The sequence below is a fragment of the Embiotoca jacksoni genome, unplaced genomic scaffold (genome assembly GCF_022577435.1).
Source record: "Embiotoca jacksoni isolate LCO1_2020_lvr unplaced genomic scaffold, fEmbJac1.0.p SCAF_19, whole genome shotgun sequence".
NCBI classification, from domain to species: Eukaryota; Metazoa; Chordata; class Actinopteri; family Embiotocidae; genus Embiotoca; species Embiotoca jacksoni.
In genome coordinates this window covers 8,246,316-8,260,168 of record NW_027185329.1, presented here as the reverse complement: position 1 = coordinate 8,260,168, position 13,853 = coordinate 8,246,316, and the positions used below count along the sequence as shown (strand labels likewise).

The 13,853-nt window shown below is 40.6% G+C and overlaps 1 protein-coding gene across 1 annotated transcript; it reads right to left on the bottom strand.

The window, feature by feature from the left end:
* Positions 1-54: 54 nt before the first annotated feature.
* Positions 55-13,155, bottom strand: comp (cartilage oligomeric matrix protein). Its single transcript, XM_069153352.1, has 19 exons — positions 13,014-13,155; positions 9,075-9,148; positions 8,898-8,949; positions 8,451-8,599; positions 7,995-8,132; positions 7,057-7,134; positions 6,468-6,620; positions 6,120-6,224; positions 5,550-5,657; positions 5,248-5,407; positions 4,767-4,885; positions 3,957-4,009; positions 3,684-3,877; positions 3,416-3,594; positions 3,263-3,311; positions 2,151-2,347; positions 1,558-1,730; positions 780-919; positions 55-449 (listed from the first exon to the last, which is right to left on the bottom strand). The coding sequence occupies exons 1-19, from the start codon at positions 13,078-13,080 to the stop codon at positions 391-393; spliced, it is 2,247 nt and encodes a 748-aa protein (XP_069009453.1). The 5' UTR covers positions 13,081-13,155; the 3' UTR covers positions 55-390.
* Between the last annotated feature and the right edge of the window lie 698 nt (positions 13,156-13,853).

The following is a 13,853-nucleotide window of genomic DNA, read 5'->3' as shown; positions in this document are numbered from 1 at the left end:
GATATATTTGAATCTGCACAATCATCTTTGCATCCAAAGAAAATTCACGCACAACCAGAATTTACTAAAGTCCACATTTATTTATTACTGACAGCTAAATCTTTGTAAGAGGTCTTCTTTCAAAAGTCAGAATTAAAATGTAAATATACAGCGGACAATGCTTTGTAGCAACGATATTCAAGACAGAAATTTCTGTTTGTAAACAATCCGAGCATTTCATGTCATGTTACGGCTTCTCTCTGAAGAGTTTTTACAATCTGGGAGGTTTCCTCTTTGCGCAATCAGTTTTCTTCTTTGAGAAGCTTCAAACTCGTCTGGTGGATCTTTTAATTCCTCGTTTCCATGGCGATGGTTTTCCTTGCGCGTTGGAAAGTGTTTTGTTTGTTGTCATCAGCCCGCCAGCTGGACCTGCTGGGCTCTGTAGGTGTCAAAGTCCTCGGGGAGAGTGTCTGAACGGAGACACGGCAGAAAGTCAATTCACAGCTTGAAATTCATTTGTACCTTTAGCTTTTATTTACGACCTTTCCAATTAGCACAAAATCGGTGAACGCGCGTGAGGTGTCATGGTAACCCTTTCGCCTCGGGGTTGCCTGTATCTGTTAGAAAACCCAAACCAGCAGCTGCCGGGCTCGTCTCATTCACCGAAGACTAACTTTGACTTTTTAAACTGGAACATCTCAAACCAGAGATAAGGTAAGGTGGCTGTGATTGATTGAATGAATGGAGAACACTTTGAGGTCACAGTTCAGCCTCTCAACCCTTTTGAACACGTCACTCACCGTTGCAGCGATAACGCAGGTTGGCCCAGATGATGTTCTCCTGGGAGAAGCAGAAGACTCCCAGTCGGCCTCCTCTCATCGTGACGTCTATGATGACGCCCGTGTCCGCCACCATCTGAGGACCCTCGAAGAAACGAACTCTGCTCGCCGACAGAGAGCGGGAAGACACATCACGGTGAGAATCATAAATTCCTTCTTCGTGAACAAATTTGGATCAGATCACATCTCCATTTTCTGCCGCTCTTCAGGCTTTAAACCCGTCTTTTAGTGTGCTTGTTTGGGCCAAACCAAAATATCCTGACTTTTCGATGGATGGCGTGACTTTTTAAAGGCGGTAACGTTTCCCAGAGGACGAATCCTCCTGACTTTGGTTGATCCTCTGCGAGTTTCACTCCAGCAGAGTGGTTCACATTTTGGCTTTTTACCGAAATGTCTGAACAGCTGCAAAATGGATTGCTGTTAAATCTTCTGTGCGTATTCGTAGTGGTCAGAGGCTGAATTGTCTGGTGACCCACTAACTTTTCACGTAGCACCATCATCAGGTCAAAATGGTTTACGAGCAAATACGCGAAACTGAAATGGTGAAAATGGATTAAATTACCGTCAGTTTGTTTTATGTTGCGCTTGTAAACATTTTTAGCATGCCGACATAAGCATTTAGCTCACTGTGCCTCAAATTCTACTGGATAAAACTGGTACTGGTCCTCTCATCTAACTCTCAACAGCGTCAAATACGTTTGCCTAAATGCCTCAGTTAAAGATTGAAGTCAGTCGGTACCTGATGTATCCGTCAGCAGGCCGGTGCTGCAGGAACCAGCGGTACGAAGTCTTGTCCTTCCAGCCAACATTGCGAGCGTCCTTCCAGAGAAGTTTCACCTGGTCACCGGTGTCGCCGGTGTGCCATAGGGCGTTCCTCAGGTTTTCACCTGGACCCGTGTTTGACTTTACTGCCTTTTCAAACACAACAAAGGACAAGGAGTCTGAGCGTCTGGACGGTTTTCTTGTTGTCGTCAACTTCAAAACTGCACAAAATAAATTTACAGAGCTACTGGCTGACAGCTGGACATTGAGGTTTATTTATGAGGGTTTTGTTTAAAAAAAAAAAAAAAGGATTAATAAGCTGTAATTAAATAGTCTATATAGATCTGTTATAAGCCGTTATTATGAGTAATAGACGGTGATCGGTAGCATTAAAATCTATTAATGAAGCTATCAAACTTAAAACACTGTTATACGTTTTCTTTATCCAACTGGTATTTCTTATAACTAAACTGTTCGACCACAAAGTTTAATATCTGCAAACTAAAAGTCTAAAATGTGTGTGTGTGTGGGGGGGGGGGGGCGGTTTGGGTACATTTCGGAGCAAACTACCTTCAGCTGTATGCCTGGTTCTGCCACGGCTCTGAACGGGTTTGCCTGCCAGTAAATCTGCTCCACCTGCTTCCACATCACCACGTAGAAACTGGAGCTGTCCTGGTAGCCGAAGATAAAGCCAGCGTAGTCGTCGTCTGTCACCGTATTAACATGAAACGTCCCTTCAAAGTCCACGCCGCTGAAAGCAGTGTAACCTGTGGGACGGACCGTTGCACACAGTAATCAGACGTGTAATGTGGAACTCGTGAAAAATATACCTTGGTGCTGGTTTAGAACAATATCGTTATCAACATTCAAGTCTATGGTGCTTATTTTAAGTTTAGTTTGTTCCCTCACCTGCTCCCAGTTCCCCAATCAGCCCCAGCTGCTGTCACTTGACAATCAACCAGCCAGTACACATACCCCCATCCTTCGGTCAAAACTAAGTCGTGAGCCTCCATGTCAACCTGTGCGTGTACCGGTTTCCTCGTGTTTCGGCCTCTGCATTTCCCCCATGTGTGTCCCTAAGGCTTGAACTTTGTGTTTGACCACAACTGTAAGTAAAGTGCTTTTGTTTACCCGTAGACTGTATATAAAAGTGGACATATAGCTTCAGGGTCGGAAAAACGAGGCAGACGCGGAAGTGCCTCCAACTGCAATACCACCGAGGGCCACTAGGACATACAAGGTCAATAGATTTTAGATTAAAGTCACTCCTTCATACTCATTTTCTGGAGGTCTACCTGAAATGAATCCCATCATTTATCAGATATTAGGCTTCAAAAAGTGATATGTTTCGGGGTCGTGTCTATTTGATTGACAGGTCTGTGGTGCAGTCAGGATTCCGCTGTAAGTGGGCGAAGCGTGGTGTCCTCTGAACGAGTCAGATCCTTTGCTCGCTCCTCCCCAGCTTGTCCAGGTATAAGGTCATTTCTGGCTCCAAACTAGCAAGATGGTGACGGCCAAAATCCGAATTTGAAGCTTCAAAACTGCAGTTAACAAACGGATGGTTGACATCCCGGTTGGTTGCCACTTGGTTTTACCTCATCCGTGTGTCAGTGTCATGCTCTCTAGTCCCTTTCCCTGCAAAGCCTGTCAAAACTATTACTTTAACTATGAGATGTTCTTACCAACAGCCAACCCGGGGTCACTGTTCATAGTCTGGACGATCTCTCTTCCCTGAACAAACAACAACAGTTTTAGAAGAATTTAATTTGATGGCAAACTATTTTTGGACATGAAAGTGCAACAACAAAACAAGCAAAAAAAAGCCGTCACTTGACCTGGTTCAGCACCACCCAGTTGGGGTCGATCTGTGCGTCTCCCTCCGGGTCTAAAACGACGGTCTGGTACTCCCTGAAGTCGGTGAGGGTGACCTCAGCGTTTTCAGGACAAACGTCAATGGTGTCGACTATAGTGTCATTGTCGAAATCCTTCTCGCATACATTACCCACACCGTCCCCTGGGAGGATATATAAATAGGTCTTTTATTGCATACTGGGTATAATAAGAAATTCATTTCTGCTTTAATATGTCAATGACTTTACCCACCGTCAGAGTCCTCCTGCAGGGGGTTTGGGATCAGACGACAGTTATCAGGACCGGGGGGCAGCAGGTCTGGGATGCCGTCATTATCATCGTCCTCATCGCACTCGTCACCCTTTCCGTCTTTGTCGGTGTCCAGCTGCGAGCTGTTGATGACGGCAGGGCAGTTGTCCCGAGAATCTTGATGACCATCACCATCGCTGGACGAGAAAAAAGTAGATGTTTTATGACAGATGCCACAGATAAACATATGCAATGATTGATGAGGCGGCACAGTACCTGTCCTTGTTGGTGTCACAAGGGTCTCCAATCAAGTCATTGTCCGCATCCATCTGAGAAACATGACGTGAGTTGGTATTAACATGAGATTTTAGAAAGGTCTGCGCTACCTCTGACACAACAGGAAGCATCCGGGTGTCACACCACGCCATGATAATGATCATCTCAGGGGACACTATTCCAAAATGTACAGTACATTTTGTTATGTATTTAGTATTTGAGAAAGTTTCGGAGCAGTTGCAGCTGTTGTGTGATGTCAGAGAGTACTTATACACTCAGGTGTACGCTCCTACATCACTGTGACAGTGAGAAGTTAAACCACTGGAGGTCAAGACTTTTAGTTTCTGTTAAATTGCTCTTTAAGTATTTTCTGCAGATTTTGTTCGGTATTGTTTGTAATAAATTGCTTTTATTGTAGGTTTTTTTTCCACAGTTTCTTACATTAATTTCCATTTGTGTTTGTATATTTGGCCAAACAGACTTGCAAATCAAAAGAATCATTTGTGTTCATTCTTATGCGACATTCATGTCATGTGCCTTAAAACCATTCATGTTCCTGGATGACTCGAGATGTTCATTGGATTACAGAGTTGGTCTTGTGAGGGTTAAATAATCTGTGCAATAATAGTTATAATCAGTCCAAAATGACGTGAAAACTGGTAAAAAAAAATTAAAAAAAAATAAAATTCCTGCAACCGACAGAAACTATAACCCGAAACTCCAACCACTGTGTAAAAGAGTAGCATTGTGACCCTGTTTACAATATGAGTCGAAGAGCTGTGTATCACCGAAACAGAAGAGATTTGTCACCTGGTCGGGGTTGGGTATGTAAGGACAGCTGTCGCAGGCATCTCCCACGTTGTCTCCATCTCGATCTTTCTGGTCGGCGTTGGGAACTCTTATGCAGTTGTCCAGGTTATTGGGGATTCCTGAGATTAAAGTGAACGTCAGTAGATATTGACAAGCACATGGCCTTGATTTGGTTTATGTACTCCGTGTCCACGACAACTACGGGCGTAACTCAAATTATAAAGCTTTTTTAAATAAATATTTAGAGTTAATCCAAATGTTCAGCTTTTTATTTACTTCTTTACTGACTTTAAAAATGATCACATGCTCTTCATAACTCAAAATATAAATGATTAAACTACAAACGTCATTACTGAAGAGACAGAAGGCGATAGGAGGCTTCATTTCATCATTAAAGGTTTATTACTATTAATATTACTATTATTAATTATCACATTAATTATTACAATTCTTACTATTGTAAATGAGTCAGAGTGCTCACCATCCCCGTCAATATCTTCATCACATTCGTCGCCAAATTTGTCCACGTCTGTGTCCTTCTGGTCGTTGTTTTTGACTGCGCGGCAGTTGTCGCAGGCGTCGCCAAAGTCGTCCTCATCGATGTTCCTCTGGTCCACGTTGGGCACCAGCACACAGTTGTCCTGTAAAAAAAAACGTTTTAAATGTAAATGAAATGTTTTATTTTCTGCAAGTAAAGTGACATGAAAAACAAACGCCCACACAGGTTTCTTTGATTTGTTTTAAAACTCTTTGAAACATTTTTATTGTCTTTTCTGCATGAACCTGCATGTTTAGGATCCCATCCCCATCTGCGTCTTCATCACAGGCGTCTCCAAGTCCATCACTGTCAGCGTCCTCTTGACCAGAGTTGGGCACAGTGAGACAGTTATCCTGAAAAGCAAAGCACTTGTTAGTAAAGAAGATGCAATGAACGAGAGACTGCAGATCTCCCTTGGTTTGTATCTCTTTAGAGAAGTTAGTGTCTCCTCTAATAAGTAGAAAAACAATAACTATTGTGCCTTAAATTATAATACTTTCTAAAGCAGTCTTGTCTCGTCTTAAACCTTTGGTCTGAACTGGGATGAAGATGTTCGGAACAACCTGCCTTACAAGTACCTTTTAAAAAAAATTGTTTACAGCACTTTGTATAAAGTTTACTTTTCATGGCATTATCTTTGAAAACATCCTCACTTTACTTATAATGCCGAAACCTTTTCCTCAGAACTGTGAATCACCTTTTATCCTCAGCAGCTACATAAATTGGGATGTTTTATGCAGATTACTTTTTTTTTTTTTATATATATATATATCAGTAATTTACAGAGATGTCTTGCAGTCATGAAGGAGACTCACCTTGTCACAGTTCCTCTCAGGACAGCCCAGTTTGTCATCAGGGAAACCATCGATGTCAGTGTCAGGACCGCAGAGGTAGCCGTTACCAGCCCATCCAACTCCACACTGTGAGGATGGAGAATGTTTCAGTAGCTGCACAGGCTGTTTTCATTGGAAATGCTGCATCCAGTTTCAGATGAGAGTAACTGCTCCAACAGATTTCACAACATCTGGCACACAGACTCAAACATAAATGTTTCAAAGTGACAGGTTGTAAATGTTTTTAAAGGCTCAGTGAAGTGAACGTGACAGCTTTTCAGTGAGAAATATGACCCGAGGATGACAAATCGGAACATTTTATTTGCTCACCTGACACTCGATGGTCCCCTCTCGATGGACGATGCAATCGGCGCTGGCGTGGCAGGGGTTGGGTTGGCCATTCCCGCAGGCTCTCTCAGGCTTACAGCCCTGTCGTTGATCCCCAATGTAGCCTGTCTTACATGGACCACACCTGAACGAGCCCTAATGATACACAGAGGGATCAAAACCATCCCACGAGGTCACGGGGTCAGCCAGTGTTCCTACAACAGTATTATAATTATAGACCTGCAAAGGTTAGACTTAGACAGTTGTCATAGGGATTTAAAGATAAATGCTAAAATGGAGCATTAGTTATTATTAGTATATCTAGTTAATATTTGCCAAATATAAACTTCAGGGGCGGGTTTCTTACAGTTTATTGAATTCACAAAGTATCGGTTAGCATCTCAAGTAGAACTAATTTGCTCAGATTTTTGGGTAAATCAATACTTTTTTATTAAAACTAAAAAACATTGCTGGCTCTTTTTGAGTGTGCTGAAGTCTCTTTCTTATAGGTTAGGAGGTACTATATTAGCAGCAGCTTTACATAAATGTGACTGTCAGTGATTTACTACAAATTTGTAGTGTTGATACTCACAGGAGTGTTCATACACACAGAGTTCTCCACACAGCCTCTATTGTTGGGATCTTCACACTCATTGATATCTTTGCATACCTTGAATGGACAAACAGAAGAAACTTTGTGGGTTTCCACATTAACAGTGAAACAAGAGACAAACAAATGAGAAGTGAAGCAAAGTCAGTTCCGCATCAAGGATTAAAGTGGTGTTGAAACGGCACCCTTTGTTTGTACTACAGACAGTGAGCAGGAGTTGCTAATGGCTGAAGGAAGAAGCTGGTGAGAAGCAAAAATAAGCTTGTTTCCATTGGGAGAATTCCTTCTTCACCAAAAACTACCAACAAACTTAGAAAGGTGTGAAGATATTTTAAATGTTTCTAATTAAATCCATATTCTCCACATATTTTTCACGATATTGATTAGATGACATGATTTTTCAGGATTATTGTAGGTAAGAAAGTTCTGATAAACTTAAAAGTTCGATTTTATGCAGTTAATATTGAAATGATCCTTTGGTTTCGGTTTTCTGCTGTCCTGGTGTTAATATGAGGTAAGTTGGACGCAAAAACTCCCAAAGCTGGAAAAAATAAGAGCTTCCCCCGATGCCATGTCAGTAAATGACCATCCGAGACTATTTTCTTTTTCGATTTTAGGCATGGTTCTTGCTCCAGTTTCAATTCCTCGATATTTGAAAGCATTTCTACAGCCGTTTATATTGCTTCATCTAGGTTTACAACCACAAACACAGTTGGAGCTACATTTTGAAACAAATCCTTGACTTCAACGCGCTTAGCCCCCCCACTTGTTTCTGATTGGTCCACCCTTCAGAGTGACTGAGTAAACCTTGATGCGAACAAGGTTTCCAGACTATAATCACTATGTTACCACTACTGAAACAATACATTATAAATAAGTAATGCAGTTTAATCAGAGTGTTTCTCATCATCAATGCTGACCTGTTTATTGGCAGTAGCGTAGGTGAGGCCGAAGCCCTGGACCTGGGGGCCGGTGTATCCAGCAGGACAAAAACCACAGCGGAAACCCGGTGAGGTGTTAATGCAGCGAACACCCATGTGACAGGGCATCACAGTACACTGTTGATAACAGAGGACACACACACATAGGGACATTATCAAAGTATCAGGACCTGTCTCCTCCATCAGTTACTCAGGATTTTGCTTTCAGTTCTGTACCACACAGGTGTTTACACTTATCTTAGCTCATTAGGCCTCTGTTCAGGTATAAGTTGGGAGGATGTATGCTGGGTAAAATACGAGGCCACCAAACCTCAGAAACCAATAACAGTGACAGAAGTGCAACAAACCAAACATTAAGACGTTGCTGGGAAAAAACGGGGGCTCGTCCGGGATTCAAACCCAGACTTACCCACTTAGTTTGTCAAATCTGTGTACCTCGTCCACGTCAGTGCAGTGAGTGCCGTTCCCCTCCATGCCGTCAGGACAGGGTCCACACTTTATACCCTGAGGTGTCTCCATACACTTCACCCCCGGGTGGCAGGGGTTGGGCACACAGGAAGGACGAGGCTGCATACCTCCCATCCCTGAGGAGAGAGGAGATCAGCTGTCTTCTGTTTCAGTGCAGTAAGGCATCTAAAAACATTATACTGATTTCAGTTTATTCGAATGTTTCATATCTCATCCAGTTTGTTCAGATTTACAGTATATGATGATGACACTACCATCAAAATACATGACTAATACTGCAGTCTATTCTTATCACATTTTCGTATATGTATTCCTATGCAGGTCTTCAACATATGGAAAATAAGTTGTATCAGGTTCAGATGTATTTTTGGACATTTGTAAGTGAGTTATACATGAGGAGGCTGATCAACTCACCACAGGCTTCACACTCCATCACTGTGTTCTTCAGGAAAACTATCTCTTTAATCTGGAGAATACAATGGATCAATAGATTAAATTCATGTTTTGCATTCCCTCAACACTACAGATTAGGAAAAGTCAATTTAGAAAAAAGTTAGGATGTTATTTTCCTCCTAAATTAGGTAGGTTTACCTGTTGTTTGAGAAGCTCTTTAATTTCAGCCAAAGCGAGGTTAGTCATTTTAATCTGACTGATAATTTCTCCATCTAGATTAGAAAAGAAAACACAATATATTCAACCTATGGAAAATCTTTGTCATTTATCTACATAACAACATTGTAATATTATATATTGTATATTGTTACTTTGATGAGTTTCTATTTGGATTTTGGCCCAACCACAATACTGAGCGCTCCCATTAAGATATTTTTTACCTGATTCAGGTAACATTTCAGATCTGGTCTAGTTAGATTTATGTGCTTCCTTTGATACAGTGGATATACTATACTTCCACTGGACAGAACAGAAAACTGGGTCGGCCTCCATGGCCACAGTAGTGGTGTCAGCTGTGGGCTGGAGAGATGGTGGGAGTGGTTCTGGGAACAGTGCCAGGGAGGGAGATAATTAGCACAGGTGTTTCACATTGACTGATTACTCTCTCTATATATATGGGCAGCAGTGTGGTGAGACTGGTTTCTCACACACTCATTGTCAGAAGATATCAAGAAAATGGCATGGAGAGTCTGATTAAAAGTGACCAGTTCAACTTAGTGTGTGCTCTGAAGCACACAGCTCTTTGAGTTTCTGGATTTCCCTGGTGTGTGAGTCACTAATGGTTTCTTTTATTAAACGTGTTGCACATTTTACCCAGTTGTCCTGTCTTGTACTGAGGTAAACCAAAGTAGTACTTGCAGTTTTGCTACATGTATCATCAAGACTGGAATTGTTTAGTCTTTATCCTTCTGAGCAGGTGAACATGATGTGTGGGGTTCCCCAAGGCTCAATCCTTGGACGTCTTATATTTAACATGTATTTGCAGCAATTGGGCAATTTTTAAGAAAACAACAAATTAAATGTCATGCTTATGACATCCAAATGTACCTTTCTCTGGGACTAAAATCCCATAGATTATTAAAGCAAGCGAAATGAAAAAAATACAGCATTTAATTGCCCTTGAATTAGACTAAAACTGAACAAAAAGACATCAATGCACCTCATTATGATCACACTGAAAAGCAAAACAGGCAGATAATACTGATATTATACTGAAGGTGTGAGCCTACTGTATGTAATAATAATCATAACTTTATTCAAAGGGCACCTTTGTATTTTACATTAAAAGTTAATACATATATTTAGTGCATGTGAAGACCAGTTTTGCTTCCAGATTCTTCTTTGCACCTCATCAGTTTTTTCTTGAAAGCCTTCCTGGCTGAACATCTGGACTTGAAGCTCACCGAAAAGCAAATATGGACATGTGGGGGTATCCTGTTCAACATGATCCACTGCCTCAATAATACCAGAGTCTATAATACACGGCATTCCTCAGCCACCACAGGCCTCGTTTGTATCCACGACCTACGCATTCACTGGACTCCGCAATGTTTTGATTGCAGCAGCAGAATTGACTTTCCAGATATGGAATGATACAAGATTTACTGGAAGATACATTCTTCAAGCTCACATGCTGACAGGAATTAAACTCTGTGCACATCCTGGCGTTTCTACAGTGTAACACTGTGAGGGTTCCATGTCTGAATATCATCTGGATGTTTGATGCAGATTATCGTCTTTCAACCATCTGTTAACTATCCAACAATAACTATCCCACAAATAAAAAGAAGATTGTCTTTAAAGTTAGACTGGGAAAAGAAATTCCTCCTGGGAATGATAAGTTTGATTTATACACAAGAAAAAATACAGTTGCCAGAACTCACTGCTACAGTAGTTTTGCACCTATAGTTATTACTTGGTTTGGTACAAGTTTACGTTATTGTTGTGTAACTGATATTACCGTCAGTCAAACTGCTGACTTCAGTATATGTGCTACTGTTATATGATGTTTCATGTCACAGACATATTTCAGTGGTTTTATAAATTTTTATCCCAGAAATTAATCTAAATTTGTTTAGTGTTATTTCTGTCTGAAAACTGTGTTTATTATATAGAACACTATCTTTACTATCCACTGTTTTATTTTTTTCTGAAATCTGAGTGAAAGTGAAATTCTTTTCACTATAAATTGCTTTCAAAATGCCTGTTGGTGATGATCTTCGATTACTTTTGATGAATAAACTATTCAGCATCTATTGACTAGAGAGCAGTGAACAAGGGAGTGATTTCAATATCCTTAAATGACAGCATAGTTCACTCTAATTCTATTTTAATGCCTCTTTCCTCTAACTGGAGACAATAAGATAAAATGAAGTGAAAACACAAGCATTTGAAGGAACAGAAATGTGACTAATAGATTACCAAAAGTCTCTCAAAAGAGTAAACTACTTGTGACTCAGTGTGGCTTGTTTGTGAGGTTTGCTGGACTTAAAACTTCAAACACAAAAGTAAAGGCCACAATAAAAGAATATTTAATTTGATGAACTTGTTAGTGAACAGTTGATTATTCACATATCCAACAGTTATGGAGGAACATTATCATTAATTTAGAGTATTGTAACATCTGATGATATCAAGTTCAATATTTATTGTCTTTTTGCTCTGTTTTTGGTCTCCACCAACTCCTGAGGGAAATAGCTGGTTCCTTGGCTCCCATCGGTGCTTCACTCTGTTTACCAGATTGTTGCTAACTGTGTCTGTGTGCTGTTTGGTGCTGAGCAGATTGTGTACAGTAGGGCTTTTAGAGCTTTTGTCTGTGAAAAAAAAACCTGCTACTTCCAGAAATGGCTGAGAGCAGTGAGGGTGAACTGAAACAGTACAGTGCAGTCGGACTGTGAAACAACAAGCTGAAAATAACTGTTAAAAGTTCATAAAGCTAAGAGGAGCTCCATAATCAGGTGACAAATTTATCTAAATCCACTTACAATGGAAATATAAGTCATAGCTGCTTTAAAAGCTCTTCAGTTCCAGCAAAACGAAAACGAAAAAACACAGACATCATCATTTTTACAGATTTGGCAGATGCCACATGCATAAATCTCCACTCATGACGGGCTGTGTGAGTTCAGGTTTGGTTGTATCCTGGAGGATCATGCTGCTTCTACTCATTAGACCCCAACACCCCCCCCCCCCCCTCCACACACACACCCACACCCTCAAACCCCCTCTTTAACCAGGCACCACCACCTCCCCCAGAAGAGCTGTATGAGGGCAGAAATCTCCTGAGCCTGAAGCGCAGGAAATATGTTCTTCTCATTAGCAGCAACTCTGCTTACTGAATGAATTCCACAGCAGAGAGAAAAGATACTGGAAGTAAATCACTCTCACCGCTAATAGAGAGGAGGCTGAAACCTGGACGACAGACCTCAACAGTGATTGTGATTTCTTTCATTGTGCTAAGATTTGCACACAAAATGTCCTCTGAGCTCGTTTAGTATGTTTACAAGTCAATTTTGTGTTCCCTCAACTTGTTTATGTGATGAAATAGTTGACTAATTTTTGATAGAGAATAATTTTAAAAGTAAATGCTTCTTAAAAAATATAAGCTTTATTTGTACTAAATTTCATTCATAGCATTCATTTTGTCAATTTTTCTCTGTTTCTTTATGTTCACAACTTCTCTGCTGTATGGATTCCATCTTTGTCTCTTTTTTTTTTTTTTTTTTTTTAAAGCTGCATTCATCCTATTTGATATATTCAAACAAATAACTGAGACTGATAGCAACAACTCCAATAAAAATCTATGAAAGTAATTTCCCCTGAGGGATCAATCAGTTTTCATTTTGTTGTTTCCTGGCTGCACAGCCAAAAGCAGAAATGTATTTATACTTTTTAAATCATGTTATTTGTTGTATCTGCTGTTTCTCAACCTCAGTTATCATGTGTTGTGTCATCTTTTGATATTTTTTTACACTGCGTGGTTAAATTTGGACAATCGAGTTCCTCACGAGCTGACTAAATAAAAAAAAATAATCACCATTAAAAGTCAAACAGAAGAGAACAGAAGATATTTCTCACCTCTCTGTATTGCCACCGCGTGCCCTCCCAGGCAGAGCGCACAGGTCAGCCTGACAAACCACAGCATGGTTGGATCTCTGACTCAGAAGAATCAGTTCAGGTACAGCAGGTCCGTCTCCCTCCTTCAGCTCGGCCCCAGCGCTCCTCCTGATAACCTGGTTCCAGAAGACTTCTTGGAGCGTTTCCTCCCCTGCTTTGGTTTTTATAGCCCCACTGTCAACCCCCACCCCCCCTCCCGGTTTAAATCTGCATCCATTCCCTTAAAGCTACCAGAAAGGGGAAGAAGAATAGGTTTTACTGCACAGCACAATGCACTCCCACATACAGTGTAACAGAAGCATCAGTCGTTGTGTTTTCATGTCACTTTGATGCTTCATTTAGTGTAAAGTGTGCAGGGGTACATGTTGCAGAACAATATGGCTTGTGTATGCTGAGCTTTAAGGTTGGTGTTAAATTTATTATGGACACTTAATGCACCATAAAACTGTCTCGAGGGTTGGTTTCCTTTTGGCTCACTGGACTGTTTTTTTCTCAGCTGGTTTTTAGTAGTTTGTTGCTTAAAACTGTCTTCTAGTGAGACATTAATATTTAACCAAAATGAGCCAATACATGTTGTGTTTCAAACTTGTGTTTAACTGTAAAAATAGTCTCCTGTAGCATCATGTGTGAGAGGAAATAGGAAATAGGAAATAAAATCCAGACGTTAACACTTCATAATGTACATAACCTTTGATCTGCAACATTTCTAAGATTATTACTTTTTCTCTTTCATGTCTTCCCAAATATTGTGTTTGATATGCTGCCATACAACCATACAACATATTTTGTTAAATTATATTT